The 23007-nt window shown below is 40.1% G+C and overlaps 2 protein-coding genes, 1 long non-coding RNA gene and 1 pseudogene across 5 annotated transcripts; 2 read left to right on the plus strand and 2 right to left on the minus strand.

Moving 5' to 3' along the window:
- The first annotated feature begins 3326 nt into the window (after nucleotides 1-3326).
- Nucleotides 3327-4043, plus strand: LOC133716770 (protein ASPARTIC PROTEASE IN GUARD CELL 1-like). Its single transcript, XM_062143428.1, has one exon. It carries the CDS (start codon nucleotides 3327-3329, stop codon nucleotides 4041-4043), a length of 717 nt encoding a protein of 238 aa, XP_061999412.1.
- Nucleotides 4044-7449: 3406 nt separating this feature from the next.
- On the minus strand, nucleotides 7450-9535 carry LOC133716771 (cytochrome c oxidase assembly protein COX11, mitochondrial-like; annotated as a pseudogene).
- A 4435-nt stretch (nucleotides 9536-13970) lies between these two features.
- Nucleotides 13971-14844, plus strand: LOC133718053 (uncharacterized). 2 transcript variants are annotated; one of them, XR_009850079.1, is made up of 2 exons: nucleotides 13971-14155; nucleotides 14272-14844. It is a non-coding gene; the product is annotated as an uncharacterized LOC133718053 (long non-coding RNA). The 2 variants fall into 2 exon arrangements; XR_009850080.1 differs by having other exon boundaries at nucleotides 13971-14143.
- A 1588-nt stretch (nucleotides 14845-16432) lies between these two features.
- Nucleotides 16433-18815, minus strand: LOC133718052 (cytochrome P450 CYP82D47-like). Of its 2 annotated transcripts, XM_062144848.1 has the most exons (3): nucleotides 18652-18815; nucleotides 17526-18518; nucleotides 16433-17252 (listed from the first exon to the last, which is right to left on the minus strand). In XM_062144848.1, the coding sequence occupies exons 2-3, from the start codon at nucleotides 18501-18503 to the stop codon at nucleotides 16620-16622; spliced, it is 1611 nt and encodes a 536-aa protein (XP_062000832.1). In that variant the 5' UTR covers nucleotides 18504-18518; nucleotides 18652-18815; the 3' UTR covers nucleotides 16433-16619. The 2 variants fall into 2 exon arrangements, with proteins under 2 accessions (XP_062000832.1, XP_062000831.1); XM_062144847.1 differs by lacking the exon at nucleotides 18652-18815 and having other exon boundaries at nucleotides 17526-18645.
- Nucleotides 18816-23007: the final 4192 nt, after the last annotated feature.

Below are 23007 nucleotides of genomic sequence, written 5' to 3' on the forward strand. Positions count from 1 at the left end.
AGGTTTCACTCTTAGGATATGGGCATTCAGTAACATAATATAAGGTTTCACGTACTCTTAGGATATGGGCATTCAGTAACATAACATCTAATCTTACTTTCATAAAGTTTATCACAGAGGTGTGGGGTGAGAAGCACCTCCAGTAGTGGGGTGTTCTTCATGTTGGTTATTCCTGAGTTCTCACCCATATCAACTAGTTAATCGATCAGATGGAGTTGTAATTTCAAACACATGTAGCAAATGAGCCGGTGTATGTAATTTGAGTAACTTATAGAGTTATAGTGAAAGAAAGGCTCCAAATGGTGTCAATCCAAAACTTTGGCTCTAACATCACATTTCTTGTGAGTTGTAAGAAACCTAATTAATTCTGATTGGAATAGATAGAAGTCGAGCCAGACATCTGAATCTCACTGAATTAATCTTCGAAAGATATATAAGAAGATGCTTGCCTGCGGTTACACAATAGTTACCTATATTGTGAAGTCTTCTCTGAATTCAACTATTCATGTGGTAATGAGAGAGGTCCTCATTATTTTCGAATATATATGCTATAATGTTAGTGTAGGAAGTGCTTTTGCTGGAAGCACATCTGTTAGAACCACATGAAAATTGTACTAAAAATTCAATGAGAAGTTATTTGTGGCCCAGAAAGCTCTTTTAAAAAACTTGTTTGTGCTAAACGCTACTGAAAGAGGTCTTAATTTATTAGAGCAAGTTCACCCGTTGGGTCACCCTCTATTCACTGCTTTTTAGTGTTTATTTCGACCCTCTGGGTCACCGGCACAGTTTCCAAACTGATCTGGGTCACCGGGTCAGTTTGCAGTAGGGGTGGGTTCTGTTCGGTACCGGAGGTGCTAGCCCAAAACCACCTACCGTACCGGACTAGTTTGGTACATAAAATATTCTCCCATTACCAGCCACAGAAGTTGGTATACCAACATCTCGGTATACCGAGAGACTCGGTTGGTTGGGCCTCCAACCGAGTTTATAGTTAGGCCACAATCCGGCCAGAGCCCAAGAATTGAACCCAAACCTAAGGAGCAAGGAGAATGTTTAGGCCCGCTAGGCAAGGCAAGCCCAGATCTTGCAGAGTCAACCCCAACCCGACACCACCACCTCTGCCATCCCTCCACCGCCGGACAGCCACCAGCGCTGACTCCTCTGCCGGCCCACCACTGTTGGACTAGCATAAGGAAACTATCCCCTAGCCGCCGCAGACCCAATTCACCACCACCCAGTCCGCCGCTTCAGTCGCCGACCCCAAACCAACAACAACAATCCAACCTCTGCTGCTTGTCGAGGCTTGGTCGTCACAACTCCCCCAAACCGACTGCCGAGATCCGTTTCAATCTCCTCCAACCCCAAACCAGCAACAAAGATCCAAATCCCAACCCCTCTAGGTCTGCAAGATCTGAAATCGCCCCCTCAGCGCCCCTAAACTCTCCTTCCTCCTCCCATCTACCATCGTCACCTACGGCCAGAGCCCGTTTGACGACAGCGGGAGTGACAACAACAAAGTTTGAGGGGTGATGAGCTCGGATTCGAGAGAGAGACTGAGGTGAGTGAGGTCTTCGTCTGAGGGAGTTACAGCGAGAGAGTTTTGAGGGCTGGGGACCTCAGGTTCGAGAGAGAGACTGAGGTCTCTGTCTGAGGGAATGAGGGATTAGGGTTTAATGACTTAATCTAACGGTTGTTAGTTAGATTATAAGAAAATCAACGGCTACGATTGATAATATAAGAAATATTTAAAATAAATACATATTATATTAAATATGTGGTACGATACTGTATACCGTATTTCTGTAAAATTCAATACCAGTACCGTACCAGTTACCCCATCTCGGTTCGGTTGTACCGTACCACAACTTCGGTTACCGAAATTGTCGGCTACCGACAAACTTGGTTCGGGACAGATACGGCTGGCTGGTTTGTCTCGGCTGGATTTGCTAGCCCTAGTTTGCAGGTGACGAAAGTGACTCAGAAAGTGATTTTGGTGACCCAGGTCAGTTTGAAAACTGTACTCGTGACCCAGAAGGTGAAAATAAACACTAAAAAATAGTGAATAGTGGGTGACCCGGTAACCCAACGGGTGAACTTGCTCTTACAAAAGAGTGTGTACACTTGCAACAGGACCTTTATGTTTATCATGTTGTGCTAATTAAATTGTGTTAATGGGTTTCCATTAATTTTTATCTTTTAAGATTAAGCTACTAGCTAAGCTAGAAGCATTTAACAAAAGTTTCCAAGTTTAACTATCGCTGTTCTAGTCACAAAACTTATATGTTTACCATTTTGAGAGATACATTGTACGTACCAACTTTTTTTGTTTTAATGAGAGATACAATGAATGTTTTAATTTTTTAAATGGTAAATTACAGTAAAAACACCATAGAAAATACCATTTGAAAACATGTATAGATATGGAATTTTTATTTACCATCTACAGAGATAAGTTGTATGTACGTAGTAGTGTTTTTTTTGTATTGAAAGAGAGACGTATATAAAAATTACCATTTGAAAACAGTAATCTTCCCCTATAAAACTGTGAGGGCTTATAGTTCAAGTAAAGCATTACACCGACAGCGAGAATTCGACTCTCGTCCTGTTTCTCTTCTCTTCACTTCAATGTCTTAAACTTTGTTTGACAAGAAATAGCAAAAATATATAGAAGAACAATGCCCTCACCACTGATATTCTCCCTCATTGCACTCATTTTAGTCATCAACATCCCTCCCTCTATTTCTTCTCCTAAAACACCAGTCAAGGGTTTCGAGGCACGTCTCATTCACAGTGACTCTCCTGAATCTCCGCTCCACAACCCCAAGGCAACGCATGCTGATCTTATCAAATCAGCTCGTTAGAGAACCTTGGCCAGACAAAACTACTTCAAAAGGCTAATGTCTTTTTTTTTTTTTTGGTCCTAAAGGCTAATGTCAAGTAAACCATGGCAGAAATTAATAAGTGCCCCCATTGATTTGGAACTAGGAGACTACATCATGAGGTTCCAAATTGGCACCCCAAAAGTGGATACCTATGCATTCTTCGACACGGCCAACCGTTTGATTTTTTTGCAGTGCATGCCTTGTTAGAAATGCTACAATCAAAGCACACCAATATATGATCCTTCAAACTCACCAAGCTTTGTAGAAGTAAGGTGTAGCTCTCTAGACTGCAACATAACCGCAGATTTTCAATGCCCCGATCCTAATGGTATATGCAAGTACACGATTGCGTATGGAGATGGAAGATCTTCTGATGGAGTCCTTGCTACAGAAACAATCACGCTCGAACATGATGGATCAAGTGGAAGCACTAGCTTACCAAATATGATTTTTGGGTGCGGTCACTCTAATGTAGACCCGAGATCAGGTTACAATCCACCCGGAATTGTGGGACTAAGCAGAGAACCTTCTTCCCTGGTAGGCCAAATTTCGTACCCTCATGTTTCGTATTGCATATCAGCTAATAATGAAGGCAACCATAGCTCTGTTAAGTTCGGCTCTGTAGCAGTCATCACTGAGAATACTGCTCAAACCCCATTGTTAACTGGTCCACTTGGTTTTTACTATGTAAGCCTAGAAGGCATTAGCGTTGATGGTACAATGTTGGACATTCCGAAATCAGTGTTCAATATGACGCCAGAAGGAGAAGGAGGGGTCTTCATGGATACAGGAACAGATCATACTCAGCTGGTACTGCCAGCATTTTATGCAGTCACCAGTAAAATAGAGGATATCTTGTTGGATTTCAAATCCTTACCAGATGTGGATGGCAGGTTCCCAGTGTGTTACAACGATACGAATTTTAGATTGGATTCGACACCAGAAATAGTATTCCAATTTACAGGACTGGAGTTTCCGTTGAGTGCCAATAACACTTGGGATCAGAACTCTCTGGGCTACTATTGTTTGGCTATATTGCCAGTTCCAACAATTGTGGGTCATTCTGTTCTTGGAATGTACCAGCAAAGGAACGTAATTGTTGGATATGACTTCAATAACAACATTGTATCTTTGAAGTACAGCGACAATAACTGCGCCTAAGAGCAAGTTCACCCGTTGGGTCACCAGGTCACCAGGGCAGGACACTATTCACTGCCACTGGACCTTTGCTTCCACCCGTTGGGGTCAGGGTCACCAGTCAATTACTGTTCATCAAATATTTTATTAATTTTAAAAGTGTAAATGAGAATTGTATGAGGTAAATAAATACTATTGATGAAAATTTTGAAGGGTCCTTGACCAAAAGCCCCAAAATTAGCCAAAGTTATCCCACTTACCCCAGCAAGAGATTTTTATTCCAGCATACACAATTTGACGTCAAAAGACCATTTTGTCCTCAACCCATTTAAAGATTTACAACCAAACGCCACACACTCTCTCTCCCCGATCACACTCCATCTCTCTTCTCTCTCTCTCTTCTCTCGAGCCTGTCACGATCTCGGCCAGATCGTCGTCGGCGTGGTCGCCGGTCATCTGAAACTGTAACGTAATCCTTCCGTTGCCAGGCTCTTCGCCCAATCGGAGGCCCGTCCGACTTCGATGCTCCGTCGAGACTCTCTCCGTCGCCAGGCTCTTCGCTCTGAATTTTGGGTCGGATATTGACCCACATCCTCATGGGCGGGCTGTTCCTCATGAAAGCCTTGAATTTGATTTGAGCGTTTTGTTGTTCGCGGTGATTGTTTTGATCGGAACCGGTTGGTCGGTTTTGTTGATAATTGTGATCCCTCTGCAAGTTCTGACCAATTTATTGGCTTCGGTTGTGAGTGATAAGACTAGGCCATTTGTTTGTTGATATCATATGTTGTACTCTGTTTTGGCTTCTTTTTATATTTTAGTATTGAATTTTGTGTGCTTTTTCAAAGGAACGTGTTATAGCTATAGATGAATATGATGCTGCCATTTGGCCTTTGAACTCATTCATCATGTTTACTGTTTAGAGTAACCGTTTCGCCTCATCCTTATTGGAAAAGATGGAATTGGATTTAGAAGGTCGCCTATGCTTTTGATTATACTGTTTTTCATTATCCTTTCTTTTATTTCTTATAAAATGAGGGCAGAAGGCCCAGAAGGAAAGAAAAAAGAAAGGAAAAAAAGATTATATTGGAGGGCAATAGATGTCTATTGGAGGGCAATAGACGTTTTGAATTAATGTAATCTCCTCTTTTTTTTCTTTAATTAAAGTTATATTTGTGTAATTTTAGAAAAATTAGTTCTCATTTCTGTAATTGAAACGTCTATTGGGGGGCAATAGACGTCTATTGGGGGGCAATACATGGCTGATAGTCGTCTATTGGGGGGCAATAGAGGTCTATTGCCCCTCTATTAGGGGGCAATAAATGTCTATTGGGTGCAAAAAAACTTTCCGGTGAGATTTTCAACAAATTCCGGTGGGCGGTAACCGGTGACCGGACTCCGGCGGCCGGTGACTGGAATCCGGCGAACGTTGACCGGATTCCGGCGACCTGTGACCGGACTCCGGCGAAAGTTGACCGGATTCCGGCGACCGGTTACCGAACTCCGGCGAAGTCTCCCATGGTTTCTCTCTCTCTCTAATTAACAAAGGGGTAAGGGTAAAATGGTATTAAAAAAAAATAAAAAACAAAAAAAAAATCTTAATGGGGTATTAGGGAAGACCTCCTTAGAGTGTTTTGGGTAAGAGAGAATTAAAAAAACTTAATGGGGTAAGTGGGAAAAAAATCTCTAAAAATGGGGTAAATAGACAAAAACCCAATTTTGAAAATCCACCGAAAGGAAATTTTTTGGGTAGAAAAAATGATATATCCACCGACGAGTTTTTTTTTTTTTTTAATAACTCCACCGACACTTTTATCACAGGAACAAAAAAAATTTAGGAAGTAAAAAAGATTTTTTTTTCTTTGTGTGAGAGATAAAATAGGAGGTGAGGTATTTATATGAAATTTTATAATTTTTTATTTTTCTTACCTTTGTAATCTACCCGTTGTAATCTAACTGATTTTTTTTTTTCCACCTTCATTCGTCCTTAATTATCCACCGTAGGATCATTTTCACATTCAAAACCAACGCACCAGATCTGTGGACCCTTGGCTTCAAAAACAAAACCAGCCGTCCACTTCATCATGCATTATGCCGCTACCGGACAAAATAGAGGCTCCCACACGCCTGCAAGGTTGTCCCCGCTAGAGGACAAGCAACTGGAATGCAGTTCCTAGCTGAAGCGCGTCTCCCCTCTTCTCTTCTTCTTGGGCCCGCGTGGCAGCCTGGGTCACGGCCTCAGTCACCATGGTGCCCTGGGCCTCCCACTGTGGTCTTGCCCCAGATCCGGTGGAAGGATGAACAGTGGAAAATCCTTGCCCCCAAGCCTCCTTTTGACGTGGTGCCCGGGCATAAGGTTGCCCGGTGAACTTGCTCTAAGACTAAAATAAAGCAGTGGAGTTTTGTGTTTTTGAAATGATCAGTTACTTGTTTGTCATAGCTAGCATAGTGCACTGAGTATCTCTCATTCATTCTTTATATATGCGTTTCAGTTTGGCCAATTACGCACACCCCTAAACCCTCGGGTTAGAGGGCCTCCCACACGATAAGGGTGGGTAGCGAACCACAAATATCCTCAATGAATTAACTTTATTACATAACGGTCCTGTGTATGAGAATATTAGAGTATGAATAACAACTATCACATCTTTTTTTGGTAAACCTATATGTACGAGGAAATTTATTTAAAAAAAGAAAAGACTATAGTCACGTGTTTTGGGGGGGGGCATAAACTTTACCAAAAAAAAAACACAAAAAACAAAGTATAAAAGAAATAACCTCTTCTTTACAAACCAGTCATACAAACAATTAACAGAAGCGGAAATTAGGAAGACCCAACCAATCACGACTACAAACTATCACATTAATAATGTACAAAACATTTGTTTTTAGTTCGGTTAACATTAATATTAATGTAATTCTTTTTTATACTGTTTTAAAAAAAAAAAATTTAAACAAAAGAATGTAGAATATGTATACCACGAAGACATTGATGTATAATGTATCTCTACTGCCCTCTTTCTTGCTTGATGCTATATGTTCAGTCACTAACAACAATCTTATGACATCTTCACAATAGTATGAAGGTAGTTGCCCCGTTTGGGATTGCTTTGCTTTAAAAAAAAAATCAGTTTTTGTCTAAAATTATAGATTTTATTGTGTTTGGTAAATAAATAAAATGCAGCTTTAATTAAAAATTATAGGTCAATGGCAGCAGATTATAGAAGCAACCCAAATGTTACTTTTAGAAGCTGCTTTCTATCAAAACACGCTCTGAAGTTGTTTTATATACTGACAGCACTTTTAAAAGTATTGTTTACCAAACACAAAATTGTTTTAATTCACAGCTGATTATTCTCACAACACAACAGCATCAGTTTTTTTTGTTTTTTTTTTAAAAGTCACAGCAATCCCAAACTAGTCCTTAGAAATTTTATTCCTCCAAAACCTTGAAAAATGTATAGGACAAAATTATGTTATGGATACCATCCATTCTTGGATCTGTTTCAAACTCAGGGTCGATATAAAAGAATACAGGCATATCAATCTGCTCTCCAGGAAGAAGGCGCTGCTCCTCAAAGCAAAAGCACTGTATTTTATTGAAGTAAACTGCAGCCTTCATTGGGGTAACGTTGTATGTAGAGACACCAACTATTGGAGTAGAACTTCGATTTTCAGCGGTATAAAAAGCAAGTGCACTTTCACCAGGTTTGACCCTTACCTCTCTTTGTGTAGGAGTAAACTTGCATTGCATTCCATCAGCCACATCAGCATTGAACTGCACCACAATCTCTCTTGTGGTGACTGTGCATGTCGAGCAATCTTCTGTTCAACACTCTCACGGCGTTGGATAGTGCCACCATACCCAGTAGCTTGGCAGAATCTTCTGTAGAAAGGAACTGCTGCATAACTGGCTGCAACCATTGCAAAAACCAAACCCGTAAAGTACACTAGCGTCTTGCGTGAATTCTCTTGTGTGGAAGCCTGAGTAGAATAGACTCGCTGGATTCTCAACAGAGATTGAGCAGCAAAGGGTTGATGCCGACCACATTTGTTAAATGAGCCTAAGTTGGGGCGCCACCTACTATCATGGCCAAAATGCCTCTGGTATATAGTACTACCGCCATTTAAATTATAATTGGGTATGCATCTGGACTCAAGAGGTCAATGTTGTGTGCTCTTGAATAGGGGAAAGGCTCTTCTACAAATCAGTGATAATGACATGTTTGAAGAGAGAAGATGTCAATTCACATTCAATACTGGCAGCATACCTGGATAAATTGAGAGCTTAAGTTTGGGAAACACGGGCAATGGGTTCTGTACGTTAATGGGGAGGGTATTATTGATATGCTAATAATAACAACACAACTTAACTCTGCAAAAGATAATTGATAATATAGAGTAAGCAAGGATCGTTCAAGTCGGGGATTGAGGATATCTGAATGTTAGAAACGAAATCACACTTATACAAAATAAAAGAGACGCGAACACTTACATATAGGCTAAGTCGTCCAAATTATAAACAAATTAGGAATCCAAGACCAAAACAGATAAGGAAAACAAATCAGAATCAAACAAGAAATCCATATCCAAATAGAAAACAAAATACTAATTAGACACGAACTACGAAACCAAATCTAACAAGGAAGTGTCTTTAATTAAACCAATTTCATTCATGTAGATCAAAGAGTCAAGATAATGTGTTTTTTTTTTAATAAAGGGCGGTGCGGCTACCCTCAGACCTTGATTAAAGAAACTGTCAAATACAAGGGGGGGACATTGAGCCAAAACCCTGATTACAATAAGCATCTAGAGAACATCCTGAAATACTATCATGAGTCTCTACTAACCAAATGTACTCAACAAGGCACCAACTAGCAAAGAGCGCTCTACTGGCGACTCTATTTGCTTTACAGCGGTGACACAACGGAAATATAACTCGATCTGCAACTCGATTACAGCATAGCATAATTTCCATACTCACAGCTTTCCCATCATGTTGCCACTGGAAAATACATCCAGTGGACACTTAGTTTCACCCTGCCACTAGGAGGCAGCGACCATTTGACCAAGCAAGGAACTCGCCGCCTACCTAGAGCAGACACGTTACTGCCACTAGGAGGTTGCGACCATTTGCTAATGCAAGGAACTCGCCGCCTACCTAAAGCAGACAAGACACACCATGTGCATAAACCGGCACGAAGCCCATCTCGTCCTACCAATCTATGGCAGTGACTTATTATAAACAGTAAACAAACATAAATAAACTGACAAACAAAAAGAACATAGCTAGCCCAAGCCGGGCCCTGGGGAGCCCAAGCCCAAGCAACAATCTGAGGAGAATGAGGCCCACCACCTGCCAGCCGGGCCTGGCCCATCTCCACCGCAGCCACCCCTGTCAGGGCCTGCACAGCGCCGCCCTGCCGCCTTCGCCAGAACGCCGTTAACGGTCCGGCATCTCCGACACATCTAGGGCCCCTGTCAATCCAGATCGGAGCCAAGTCTTACAGAAATGCCATCTTCGTTGAACCATGGAGAAACCATCTTCGTTGCCCACGCAGATCGGGATCTGATGATCCCACCCAGATCGGGTTGCTCCCATTGCCCCCCGGCCACATCGCGCCGGATGCCTGACAGCCTGACCGCCTCCGAAACTCCGATCCGTTCTGTCGATTAGGCCACCGAAGAGAGATCCCGTGCCAGTCAACAGTGGCGATCTTCCCCATCCTCATCTCACTAACATCCACCGGAATCTCCCCAAACAGAACGCAGATTGAGGGATCCGGCCACTCTTCCAACTCACGCGGAGTCAACACTTGCCCGTCCGACGACGGCGTAGGGGCACGCCGCCGGACAGGAGGGGAACTCTTGACTTTTTCTCTCAGGAGGGGAAAATGAATTTTATTGTCTGAAACGTATACCAAGATAATGTGTTTATGGAGTAGGTTTCTGTTTCTATCCGTTAACAATTTGCTGGCTTTATTATTCAGGCAATATTGTTATTCGAGTACCCATTGTTATTCTCTAGCCTGTACCAAGTCAAATAATCTAGTATTTGTTCAAATTTACGCAACTAAAAAGTATTGTTTTGTTGCCCTTGTCCATTTTCGTCATTAGACAATGTCTTACCATGTGTGTTACAATTTAATTACCAAACACTTTGATAATGCTTTTAATGATTATATCAATCTAAAAAATACAGTTTTACCAAAAAAAAAATTTCTTTTCTTTTAATTATTTTTAAAAAGAGGATCAAAGGATTTCACTCCTACCCCCATGGTGACTCGAACCCATGACTTCGTACATAGGTAGTGGGTGCTCTAACCACTGAGCTAACACCACTTCGTCCAGTTTTACCAAATGCTCAACTGAGTTTTTTCACAACTGATTATTTTAAAAATTGAGTTTTTTAACAACTAAATATTCTCACCACAATACCAAACTAAGCCTAACTGAAGTAAATGCAGATTTTATTCTCTTGAAAATTTGAAATTGAGTCCTCCACACTATTTGGTACTCTCTCTCTAGTCTACCTTTGATGTTTCAGAAACTAAGATGGAGGGTTCTCTAAAGTTGATCATCGATTGCTTTGTTCGCTTCACGCAAACCTAAAATGTTAACTTGGTGAAAGATGATGCATAAGACCATCTCCAATGGATTAGTCATTTGCCACTTGGAAGCCCAACAGCTATAAATGACACATGAGATTACCCTCCAACCCATATGTCATTGCCACCGTGGATGACAATTTGGTTTCAAACTGTCAAATTTGACAGACCCAAATGAAACTATCTTTTCTTTTTTTATTGTTTATCTCTCGTTCTCCCACTTTCCCCCTCCTCTCTCTCTCTCTCTCTCTTCTTCCTACCCAGACCAAAAGCAAAAACTCAGTAGATCTGCAATTTTGGCATCACCACCGTTCTTCAGTGGGTCTTCGCTGAGCTGGGCATCAAACCTTGTCATCCAAGCCGAGCAATTTGGGAGTAGCAAAGGTCGCCATTTTTCGCGACGGCGGGGCACAATGGAGGTTGTGTATATATGTTAAACCAAAGGATGATGTATGTATAAATTAAGGTGAGGTGGGAGATCGATTTTGAGGAATAAAGAGGGAAAGAAATAGAGATTGAGTCATTGAGAGTATGTGGCTATCTGACCATCTCTGTTTGGGAGATATGGAGGTTTCATGGGACAAGTTTGTAATTATATTTTGGAGGAATTGAGGATTTTAGACCTTTGGAAGTTATGGGAATTCATGTGTTATTGTTTCTTGAGAGAAAAGGAGAGAAAGAAATGGAGAGATTTAAACAGAAGAAAGAAATCTGCAGAAGATGAAGAGGAACTGAGAAACATGAGGAGAAGAAGATAGAGAGGAAAGAGAAAAAGTTTTTCTCTTTGTTATAAAATATTTTAAAAAAATAACAAAATAATATTTAAATTAGACCTATTTGTTGGAGTAGAAGTATGTCAAAATTGACAATTGCCACCTCAACCTTTAAATTCAAATTTGACATAGGCATTTTAACTCAACTATTGGAGATGCTCTAAGGCCATGTTTGGTTGGCGGAAAGGAAACTTTCCTTTCCTTTGGGAAAGTGATTCCTGAGGGGGGGGAGGAACCAATTTCCTCCACTTTTTCCTTAGAAATTATTCTATGCACCGATGGTGTAAATGACCTAACACTTATAAGATGATCTCAACCCTTGATATTTATAATTAATATTTTTATTAATAACCTAAGAGTGTATTTAATATAATCTAACCATCCATTTATGTCGGTGCAAGTGCACGTCGGTGCACTGAATCATTTCCCCTTTTTCCTTTCCTTTGGGAACCACTTTCCCTTCCTTGGCTGTCCCAAACGCAGGAAAGGAAAGTGTTCCTTTCCCAATGCCCAGATTCCACCAACCAAACATGGCCAAAGAGTACCATCCAAAATATCCAATGCCTCCTCGGCTCCTCCAAAAGATGTTTACCAAAACAATATGGGAAAATCGTCCAAACAGTGTCTGAACTTTTCCAGACTATTAATTTTCATACCTATACTTTGAAAAACATAAAAATGGTACCTGACAATTTAAGCCTGACCCAATTTCCGTACCTGGCAACAGTAATATCGTCAAAGGCGTTAACTTTTAAAGGGTAAAAGCGGTACTTCCGAAACAAAAACTTTTTTTTAGAGTTAACCCTCTTCTTCCAGCTGCTTACGAATTCTTTTCTTTCTTTCTCTGATAGATTGATTCACTTCACAAGAAGAAGTGATCTTTAGAGGAAGAAAAAAAGAAGAACGAGAAATTGAGTTTGATGCAGAGCGGGTTTTATAATCAGCAGCATGCGAAGCAAGTCGAAGGAGGTGCGACTGTGAAGGCCAAGATTGGGAAGCTAGAAAAGTTCGTCTCCACCTCATGCGCTGCCAGCGACATCGACGACCCATTCAGATCCATGACGTCAGCCATCGTCTTCCTCTTGAAGTGAATTGTGCTTCATGAAGTCTCATGCTTGACGGTTTCGGCAACATGCTTCAATTTTTCATTGCCTCTTCGTCATTTAAGCCCATTATGTCTGATTTGTTATCATCGTCCTCCTCTTTCGAACATCCCTTGCAATTACAACAAGTGGCTTACAAGGTCGGCGCGGATCTCCCCGGTTCTGTAGGATGTGGTGTTTGGGGCTCCCAAATTGTTTTCGCCGGCAGCTTGAGACCTAGCGTCCCTTACGGCATAGGAGCATCCGGATTAGACTCAGTTGTTTGGCACATGGATGTTTATGGCTTTGAAACGCAGCGACAACCAGAGGACGAGGACAAGGACAATTTAATCAAGAAGATGGTTTCTCTCTAATTCTCTCTCTCTGACCGGAGCTGTGTGGATTAGAGAGAGAATTGTCCTTGCAAGTTACAAGCTTTGATAAATTCATATATATAATGAATGGTATGCTGCTTCTAGTAATTTCTCAATTACTTGTGGAAAAGTTTTGTGATGTAAGACAATAAACATATGATGAATTGGTAACAATGGAAGTCATTTCTGGTAATATATATATGTCTTCTTTGAGAAGATGAAGACGATCGGATTACTTTGCCAGCTAAGGTAAATGCTATCTAGTTTATCCTTATTCATAGTAGCTAACCAGGAACATCCACTGAGAGTGATTTAATTTTGAAATTGTATGAACTGGGTATGCAGAAAATGACTGAAATTAAATTTTACTACTGGAACTTCTGAAAATTATGTAGGTAATACCAAGATATTTCCCTGTATCTGACTTCTTCTTTTCCCTTGGATTTTGTATATTTTTGCTTATCTGATTCTGATTTACGGTTAATGTTAACGATATATAGTTTTTGATTACTGAATGAGTGAAGCAGTGTGGATTGACGTATGCTTATGTGAGTGAATGAAGCAGTGGGGCTGGGATTGTTGCATTGGGAAGAAGAAGAAGAAGAGTGGTGAAGTCGGGTTTGGGCTTTGCGAGCTGGGATTGGTGCTCCGTCCACTGGATTCAAGGCATCGCGAGCTTTGCGGTGTCAATGGTGATGCCACCCGTGCGCTCCTCCATTGATCAATGAAAAGTGCAGAAAACTGACCATGAAATTCAACAGTCCTCTCCTCCACTCTTTGATTCACTGTACTGGAATACGGAATACACGAAGTACCAATTTTACCCTTCAAAAGTTAACGTCGTTGACGATATTACTGTTGCTAGGTACCAGAGCCGGCTCTGCACGCGTGCAACGAGTGCGACAGCACAGGGCCCAAAATTTCAGAGGCCCCAAATATTTTTGTAATGTTTTATGTTTACATATAAATATTGAAAATTAGGGCCCCAACCACCAGTATATATTCTTCTATTCTTTGTGCGTTCACTTTTTCTTTCTTTTTCCTACATGCCGTTCACATGCTTAATTTGCAGCTTTGATTGAGACTTGGAAGGGCCCCATTAATTCTTTAATGTCTCTCTCCTCTCCTCAATTTCATCCGATCCTCTCCTTTTTGTTTTTTCTTCTTTGCGTTCTGTCTCTCTCCCCTCTTCAATTTCATCCGGTCCTCTCCTTTTTATTTTCTTTTCTTTGCGTTCTGTCTCTCTCCCCTCAATTCCATCTTATTCTCATCGACGGATCGGCCTCAGTAGTCAGTAACTCAGTATCTCACCAGTCACTACTCGGCCGTTCAGCTATGATTCTTTGATTTTATTTACAAATAAATTAATGTTTGCTTTAGTATTCCTAATGGTTTGATTTGGTTTTCAATTTGTAAAGGTTGTGGCTGCCTAGCAATTTTTTGGGATTCTGAGAATTGAAAAAATTGGAGAAGGAGCTGTGAGCAAACTTAGAGTCTTATCTCACTCATCTGAGTCTTTGATCTTCAAGGAATCAGGTTCTCTTATTTACATTTATTTGCTTCAATTTTTTGGGAATATTGTTGCATCGTTGTGTTAAAATTTAGAAGTATGCCTCCTAAAAAAAATGTTTATCTGGATATGCAAAACGTTTAAAGAAGAAAAAAGATGCAGACTTGGTTCAATCTTTAAGGGGAAGTCTTGATAGGTTCATTACTAGAGAACCAGAAGGTTTGGGCGAAGATTTAGTTAATGAAGAGGCAGAAGAGCACACTGAGAGGGAAAATAATGTGGAAGAGCACACTAATAGGGAAAATAATGTGGAAGAACACACTGATGGCAATGAAGTTGTAGATGATTTGGATCATGGTGAAAATGAGAATGACGGGTTTGTTCAAGTATTATTGATTGGTTATTTGATTTTATATTGTGATTTTGTTCATATATAAATTTCATGTAAGACTAAAGCTTTGAGGGCCACATTTTAAGTTTTCGCACAGGGCCTCCGTAAAGTTTGAGACGACCCTGCTAGGTACGGAAATTGGGTCAGGCTTAAATCGACAGGTACCATTTTGATGTTTTTCAAAGTATAGGTATGAAAATTAATAGTCTAAAAAAGTTCAGACACTGTTTGGACGATTTTCCCAAACAATATTATAAGTTTATAACAACCAGTCTGACAATAGATGCTATTCTTGAGCCTGTAGATGACAATCAGTGCGATAATGATATTAATTAAAAAGAAATAATATTAGTTTATCTCCAAATTTGTATCGGGCAACACAACCAATGTTTAATTTAAAGCTTCCGGTTTCCACCGTCATCAAGAGGAGATTATCTACCATGCTAGATCTGGTTGGTTTGGCCAAACAGTTTGTTCAATTACACAGACATGACAAAGTCGCAATGAACTAGTGTGCTTAGAATCATCTCACTAGAAGTGAGAGCGTCTCTCTCTAGAAATAGAGACCATCCCCACTACCAACAGTGAAAACCCCCACTACCAACAGTGGACTTCCCGGAATTAACTCCGATCCTCTGCTTAATTGCAACAGCTACGATTCAACCACCAAGTCATATCAATCAACTCCGCCGTATGGCCATCACTCCCGCCCATAACCTCCACTGTGCTAAGATCCCCAGATTCAATGCAACAAACCTTCTTGTCCATTCAATATGCTCCGCCGCACCGTCTTTACTCCCAGGTCAATCCCAACACCCACCGCCATCACCTAACTAGCCAACCACTACTTCCATCCCCAATTTGCAACTCCTTCCATCCTCACCTCCCATACATGCTCTCAAAATCAATACTGATGTAGCCTGGCATTCTGACTCATTATCATGTGGTGTTGCCGCAATTGTACGTAACCATCATGGTCGTGTAATTGCTGGGTCTGTTAAAACCCTTTCCGCTCCTTCTGTGTTGGCAGCTGAGGCTTTTGCAATGAATGAAGGCATGGTCTTGCACTCTCCTTCCCTCATCGGCATGTGGAATTAGCTTCAGATTCTCAATCTCTCATCAAGAGTCTCACTACAAATGCCCCCCCCTGCAGATTGGCAGGCTACTAACATTATAACTCAAGTCCGGTATTTAGCTCAAACCCGGCAAGTCAGCTGGCTTTGGACCAGCAGATCAGCAAATTGTGCAGCAGATCATCTAGCTGCTCTTGCTTGCCGAGGGAAGTGCCCTGTGAACTGACTTTCACACCCGCCTTCTTCTCTTTCTGAAATCTTGTTGTATGATGGGTGCCCTGGCCCTCCTTAATGGCCTCTCCTTTTTGAGGCTTTAAGAGCTTAGTCCTTCTGTTTGTTTCCTTTGTTTTCTGTTTTAATGAAAGTTTTCATTCCCAAAAAGCTTCCGGTTTCCTCTTAGCTCAAATACAATCTTTTGTACCGATTTGCACTTTTATCAACATCAGCTTAACAACTCAATGGTTTTCTGTACTTTATGACAAGCCAATTTATTCTGCTCTATGAGATTATCTTCAAAACAAAGCAATAGGTGAGAGTGTGAGACAGGTACATCTTAGTTTTAAGGCTTTACAAAGCTTGAGGTAGTTGTAAGGTAACTTATGGTCTTGAAAGTTAAAAGTTCATAAGATTTATTGTCAAATAATACAAAGTACAAACTATGAGATTTTATCGCAGCATATAAATCCTTAAGATAACTTAAAAATTACAATATATGATGCGCATGCGCTTCAGTCTTGACAGAGACATATGGTACGTAGTAGAATTCTAAACATTCAAGAACATACATATCATCTAGTCAACATTTTCATAAAGTTTAGGATGTAGGCGTGGGGTGAGAAGGACCTCCAATGGGGTGGTCTTCATGTTTGCTATTCCCAAACTCTCACCCATATCAACTGGTTCATCAGATGAAGTTGTAATTTCAAACCCATGTAGCAAATGAGCCAGTGCAAGTTGAGTAATTTGAAGTGCGAGAGAGATTCCTGGACATACTCGTCTACCACTTCCAAATGGTGTCAATTCAAAACTCTGGCCCCTAACATCAACATTCTTGTGAGTTGTAAGAAACCTTTCTGGTTGGAATAGACAAGGGTCGAACCAGACATTTGGATCGCGATGAATCTTCGAAAGGTTGATAAGAAGACGCGTGCCTGAGCTTACATGATAGTTACCTATTGTGCAGTCTTCTCTGGATTCATGTGGTACTGAGAGAGGTCCAGCAGGGTATAGCCGCAAGGTTTCCTTGACAATGGCTTGGAGATAGGCTAGGTTCTTCACATCTGATTCATTCACTTGCCTTTCCCTACCAACATGATTGTCTAACTCAAGTTGAGCCTTCTTCAGGACTTCAGGATTGTTGAGTAATAAAGAAACAGCCCAAGTTAATGTCACTGTTGTGGTATCTGTCCCCCCAAGAAGAACCGCCTACAAAAGACATACGAAATGTACATGATTTTCAAACATGCAAGGAACACTGAGGTAGATTGAAGTGCTTCCAATAGTTGTTCTTAGAATAATGCTCTTTCAGATAGCAATGGAAAGTGTTTATATATCGCATAAAGCTCTTTTAGTTGTTTTTGCTAAGCAATTACCAGAAGGCTAGGAGCTTCTAGTACTGTTTGTACTACTGGAGAAAATGCACAGAAAGTTGAAGTTCATCATATAATTAAATCTGAAGAGAAAGGAAGTGTAAAATACCAGGCATGTGGCTTTGATAATTGTATCCGCAGTAATTGAACCAGCAAACTCTTCTGTACTATCATCATCAAGGACAGTAAGCATCATATCCATGAAATCATGCTCACAATCATGTTGCAGATAATTAGTACGTCTCTTGTGCTGATGCTCTTCTAACCATTTTTGAAGCGCACCATCCAGTTCTTTAGCCGTCTTCTTCATGGCTTTCTCATAACCTCCCAAGTCCAACAACCTAAGATATGGAACTGCATCTGAGATTACAAATTCACCACCCAATCTAGAAAATTCCCTCAACGCCTTTCGATATCTCTCATTCTCTTCATTCTCTTGCGCTGAGTTAGCCACAAAAAATCGCTTTCCAACAACCATCCTGAACATGACATTTAAAGTTAAGTCTCCAAACCACCTCTTCATGTCCACCAGCACCTTATTTGAGACACCTTTGTTTCGCTCCCACATATCAAATATATGTTTGGTAGACACCTTCACCTCCGATTCAAGGACGTGCTTGAGCAACTCCAACTTGTGGTTGGAGAGGATGTGCAGCGTGGCTATCTTTCGCACCTGGCGCCAGTAAGGTCCGTAAGGGCTAAAACCGAACATGGCATAGTCGTACCCCATAATCTCTGGGCATAAAGCTTTCGGGCGGTTGGCAAAAGCTTTATCATTAGTGGTGAGACACTCTTTAGCCACATCCCAACTGCTTACAATAAGAGCTCGGTGCACCCCAAGCTTGATAGTGAAGACCGGTCCGTACTTGTCAGCCATGTTCCCTAGGATTACGTGGGGCGGTTGAGGTCCTCCTAAGAGGGGAAGGTGGCCGAGTATTGGCCATGCACCGGCGGCTTCTGGGGGTCCTCTATTCTTGGCTGTGTTTTTCTGCAAGTATTTTGTTATCCATACGAAAGAGAAAAGTAAAAGCACAAATGCTAAAATGGTAGTTGGATCACAAATGGAAGATGGAAGCAGAAACTCCATGGGAACTATAGAAACCTGCAAATGCAAGTTATCAAGATTCAAGATTGTGCAAGGATTTATATGCTTAGAGGTATTTCTCATCTACTTTGGTTAGTAGAGATGAGAGTCAAATATGAATTAAAAATAAATGCATGATTCGCTCACGTACATGATTGCAGAAAGTGTGTCCCAGCCTACGAATTCTGGTATATATACAGAAAATTTCAATTGATTTTTATATCTAGATCATGACAATTGATGGGGGATGAGTCATTGCCTTATTGGGACTAGCTGACTACATCAGATGTATGAATGTATGATTGTGAGCCGGGGAGTGCGATGTGTGTCGGCATTATTAATATTTCAGATCATATTATTACCAGTTAGGGTCGTTAATTAATTAGTTTCTTAAAACAGAATCAATTAGTTAGACTACCTGATTAATTAGTTGCTTAATTAGGGGTTAGTTAGAAAAATGGCCTGGCCTACAGCTGTTAGACGATGTGTGTCGGCATTATTAATATTTCAGATCATATTATTACCAGTTAGGGTCGTTAATTAATTAGTTTCTTAAAACAGAATCAAGTAGTTAGACTACCTGATTAATTAGTTGCTTAATTAGGGGTTAGTTACAAAAATGGCCTACAGCTGTTAGACGATGTGTGTCGGCATTATTAATACTAGCCTTCCTCCACACATGCTCTGCATGTGCAAGTAATTTTTTTTTTTTTTTTTAGAAAATAAAAAAGAAAAGATAATGGAAGAAAACAGTTATTGCAGAGAGAAGTTAGTGGGAGAGAAAAGTGGGTACGTTGTGGGATTTATTTTGTTTATTTTTATTAATAAAAATATAATTTGTAATTGTCGTAATGACCCTTGTGATTTAATTAATTCTCAAAGTATTTTAATCTCTTAAGGTCATTTCTGTCAAAATTTTTGATTTTGGCTAACAAAGCCTCTTCTCTTAATAATAGTATAGATTTCAGATCATATTATTACCAGTTAGGGTCGTTAATTAATTAGTTTCTTAAAACAGAATCAATTAGTTAGACTACCTGATTAATTAGAGCAACTCCAACAACTTCCCTGAAATTTCTGTATTATAGAGAAGCAAAAGTCAAAACTTTAGCCTCTTTTTCTTCTCCAACTCCAACATATTATATTCCCTATTTTACAACAATCTCTAAAATCTCCATAATTCTTTCTTAAAATTTTAGAAATTGCTGTAAATTTAGGGAATTTTGTTTTCTCTTTCCTCACTATCCCCATTTTTTGTGGATAGTTATATGAAATCTGTTGGAGTAAAAAATGCTCATTTTTCCCTAAAATAGAGAAAAATCAAAATATAGGGAAACTGTTGGAGTTGCTCTTAGTTACAAAAATGGCCTACAGCTTCGTCTAAGTCGGCATTATTAATATTTCAGATCATATTATTACCAGTTAGGGTTGTTAATTAATTAGTTTCTTAAAACAGAATCAATTAGTTAGACTACCTGATTAATTTTTTTTAGAGAGACTTACCTGATTAATTAGTTGCTTAATTAGGGGTTAGTTACAAAAATGGCCTACAGCTGTTGACGCGTGTCGCTAATAATCTGCGCATGCACCTAGCTCATAGTATAAGACTTTAAGCATCTGTACCCTTCTCTTTTTCCGATTGAATCAAATTAATTAATTAGTTCTCTCTCTATTTTTCTCTGTTTTTCATATAAAGCTTTTCAATGTGTTCATGATTTACTTCACAATAACAGAAGAATCCAATGCAATAACAACAATATGTTCACACAATTCTCCATAGAAACCATTCCATGCCTAGAAATTAATACGTACGGGAAACTAGTTTAATCTTGGAAACCATTCCACAGCCCTTAATCTTGGGAACCATTAGTATTTTGAAAACACCAAACAGAACAATATTGTGCTATAATCAATAGAACAACTTATCTATTAAATCACTATATTAAGAAGGACACAGAAATTGCAAACGCAGTGTAAACCTCTCCACTGAGGAAACTTCACTGCGTGGCTTTTAACGTAGCTAACACGAAAAATCAATCCAATATGAATCAAATGAGTTTACAGTATACAAGTTGTGTTGTTCATAACAAACACATTCACTTAGCAACAAATGCTAACTTGATTTATAACTGATCTAACTTTTGCTTGATTATCAATCTATCAACACTAGTCAATCAACTGATCTTCCTTGCTCTCAACGTCTCACTGATCTTTGAGAATGAATTATGAACGTGATAGAATATGCAAGAGAAACATGGAACAAGGAATGAGAGTTTTCAGAAAATGATTTTAACAAAACCTAATGGTTCAAGAGTGAACAATTTTATGCATGAAAAACTCTAACTACTAGCATCAGTTTCAAAACCTTTTATAAGGGAGGAAAACTCCCCCTCAATCAAATCTTTTCTTTAATCATCAAATAAGATAAATATGGAAAGATATCAAGACTGAAGTCAATACTTCCTATTTATCTGTTATGCATGCAAAAAGTCTTTAATGCAAAATATACCAAATCAATTTATTCGACATGCATATCAATAAAAATCATCTAGGCATGATATGACATGAATACCACTTATACTCAAGATCAGTGAGAGTGATCCTCCTTGATTTCCTCTTGATGATCCGATTTCCTCTTGATGATCCGATCTTGCAGACACCTTTGATTTTCTTTAAGTCTTCGAGCAAGTAGGAGACATACTCTCCTAGTGCTTTGCATCCTTTCTGATTTCCTTGTGGCTTTGGGAAATTCATGTGTTGAATAGGGATAGTCCAATGTGCTTACAATCTCCCCCTTTGGGCATTCCCATTCAACACATGAATTTTCCATCTTTTTACTCTGCATGTTAGTTTTCATAGATAGACACTAATCACTAACCAAAAGTTGCTACTTGGATATAGGAATCAGTTTCCATCCTTTTCCGATCCAAGTTGCCAAGATAAAAATACTTAATAATAATAATAATAAAAAGCATCCCAAAAATATATGTGCTTATGCACTTACAACTCCTAAAGAAAATAACTTTTGTCCATCAAAAATAAAAATGCAGAAGCAGAAATAAATAAAACAAAAGATGAAAATTCTTTTACTTCTCCCCCTTTGAATGGGAAGGCCCGACGAACTCCTCCATAAGCTTGGTGACATGGTCCTGAAACTCCTCGCTGTCCATTGAAGTCGAGCTCTCCTCTGGTGCGACAACCTCCTGTACTACGTTGGATGGACCGGGAGCGTCAAACCAGGGAGGGTGGCGCGGCAAGTTCCGGATGTCCTGTGTGAGGGTGGTCAGGGCATGATGAGTACGAACCAGAAGGGAATGCATGTCGTCCATGTCAGTAGTGAGGCATGCAATTCGCCAGTCAGCCACCAGGATCTGGTTACGGAGACTATCCAGAGAAACAGGAGGAGGAGGAACAGCAGAAGATACACCAGAAGAAGATGGGCGAAGAGGAGGGCTCCGACTGCGTGCACGGTGCATACCGGGATGGAGAATGCCGGCTCTGGCAGCGGCCTGATGGCCTTCCTCTGGAGGAGGCAGACGGCGATGTCCACCAAGTCGAGTAGTTTGCTTGGTGCAAACCATGGTGAGAGACACAGTATTTGGAAAACCCTAGAAACTTAGACAAGCCAAAGTGAAGTCCGAAAGAGAGATCATAGGGTATATATAGAGCAAATCAGTATGGTGAGAGAAAATCAAGAGACATATCGGTTGGAGAAATCGTTTCCAAGAAGAGCAATTATGACAAGATATGTTACCGAGATACACGCATGCAAGTAGCGTCTCCTCCTCAACTTAGGCTTAATCAGTAAAGAAATTTAGTGCAGCCAGATGGCAATAAAGGAAGGAAACGAAGAGGCAAACCAATATCCATAATCAACAATTATATCACACAATATATTCTTCAGCAGAGTATTCAAGCAATTAATGCATTTGTCATAATGAAAAGAGAAAATATAGCATAGTTTAAGCACAGAGAGCACAAATCACTTAGTGAAAGGAACATAGTTCAGAGCACGAAGCATGATGTATTCTATCAACAAAATGAATTGGTACTCATATTCAGACCTTAAGGGGTAAACCTGTGATAAAAGTGAGTATAACCAGTATGTGGGGCTTAGAAACAAGTTTAGTGACAGAGAGAAGGAGTGAAGGAAGAGAACTAAACATGTGAACTAAGCTCATGATATCTCCTTAGAAGGAGTAGGAAACATTGTTCCCAAGCATGTATTTTATTTGAGTCATAGACCTCTTTTATTTAGTGACAATTAGAACTCATGTAACAAGACTCTTCTCAGCAACTCCCAGAACAGATGTTCTTAGGGTACTAAACATAACAAGGATGCTCCATGGAGAGAGTCTCGAGTAGTTGTCTGCATTATTTTATTTTACGTGCAAAGATCACTCACCAGCTCGTTTCTTGCAAACCTTCAAAAGTTCACCACAACTAAGGCCTCATTACTTGGAGAGATGGGATACAATTATCCATTCTCGTTTCTTACAAATCCTAG

Source organism: Rosa rugosa, chromosome 6 (assembly GCF_958449725.1).
Source record: "Rosa rugosa chromosome 6, drRosRugo1.1, whole genome shotgun sequence".
In the NCBI taxonomy this organism is placed as follows: domain Eukaryota; kingdom Viridiplantae; phylum Streptophyta; class Magnoliopsida; order Rosales; family Rosaceae; genus Rosa; species Rosa rugosa.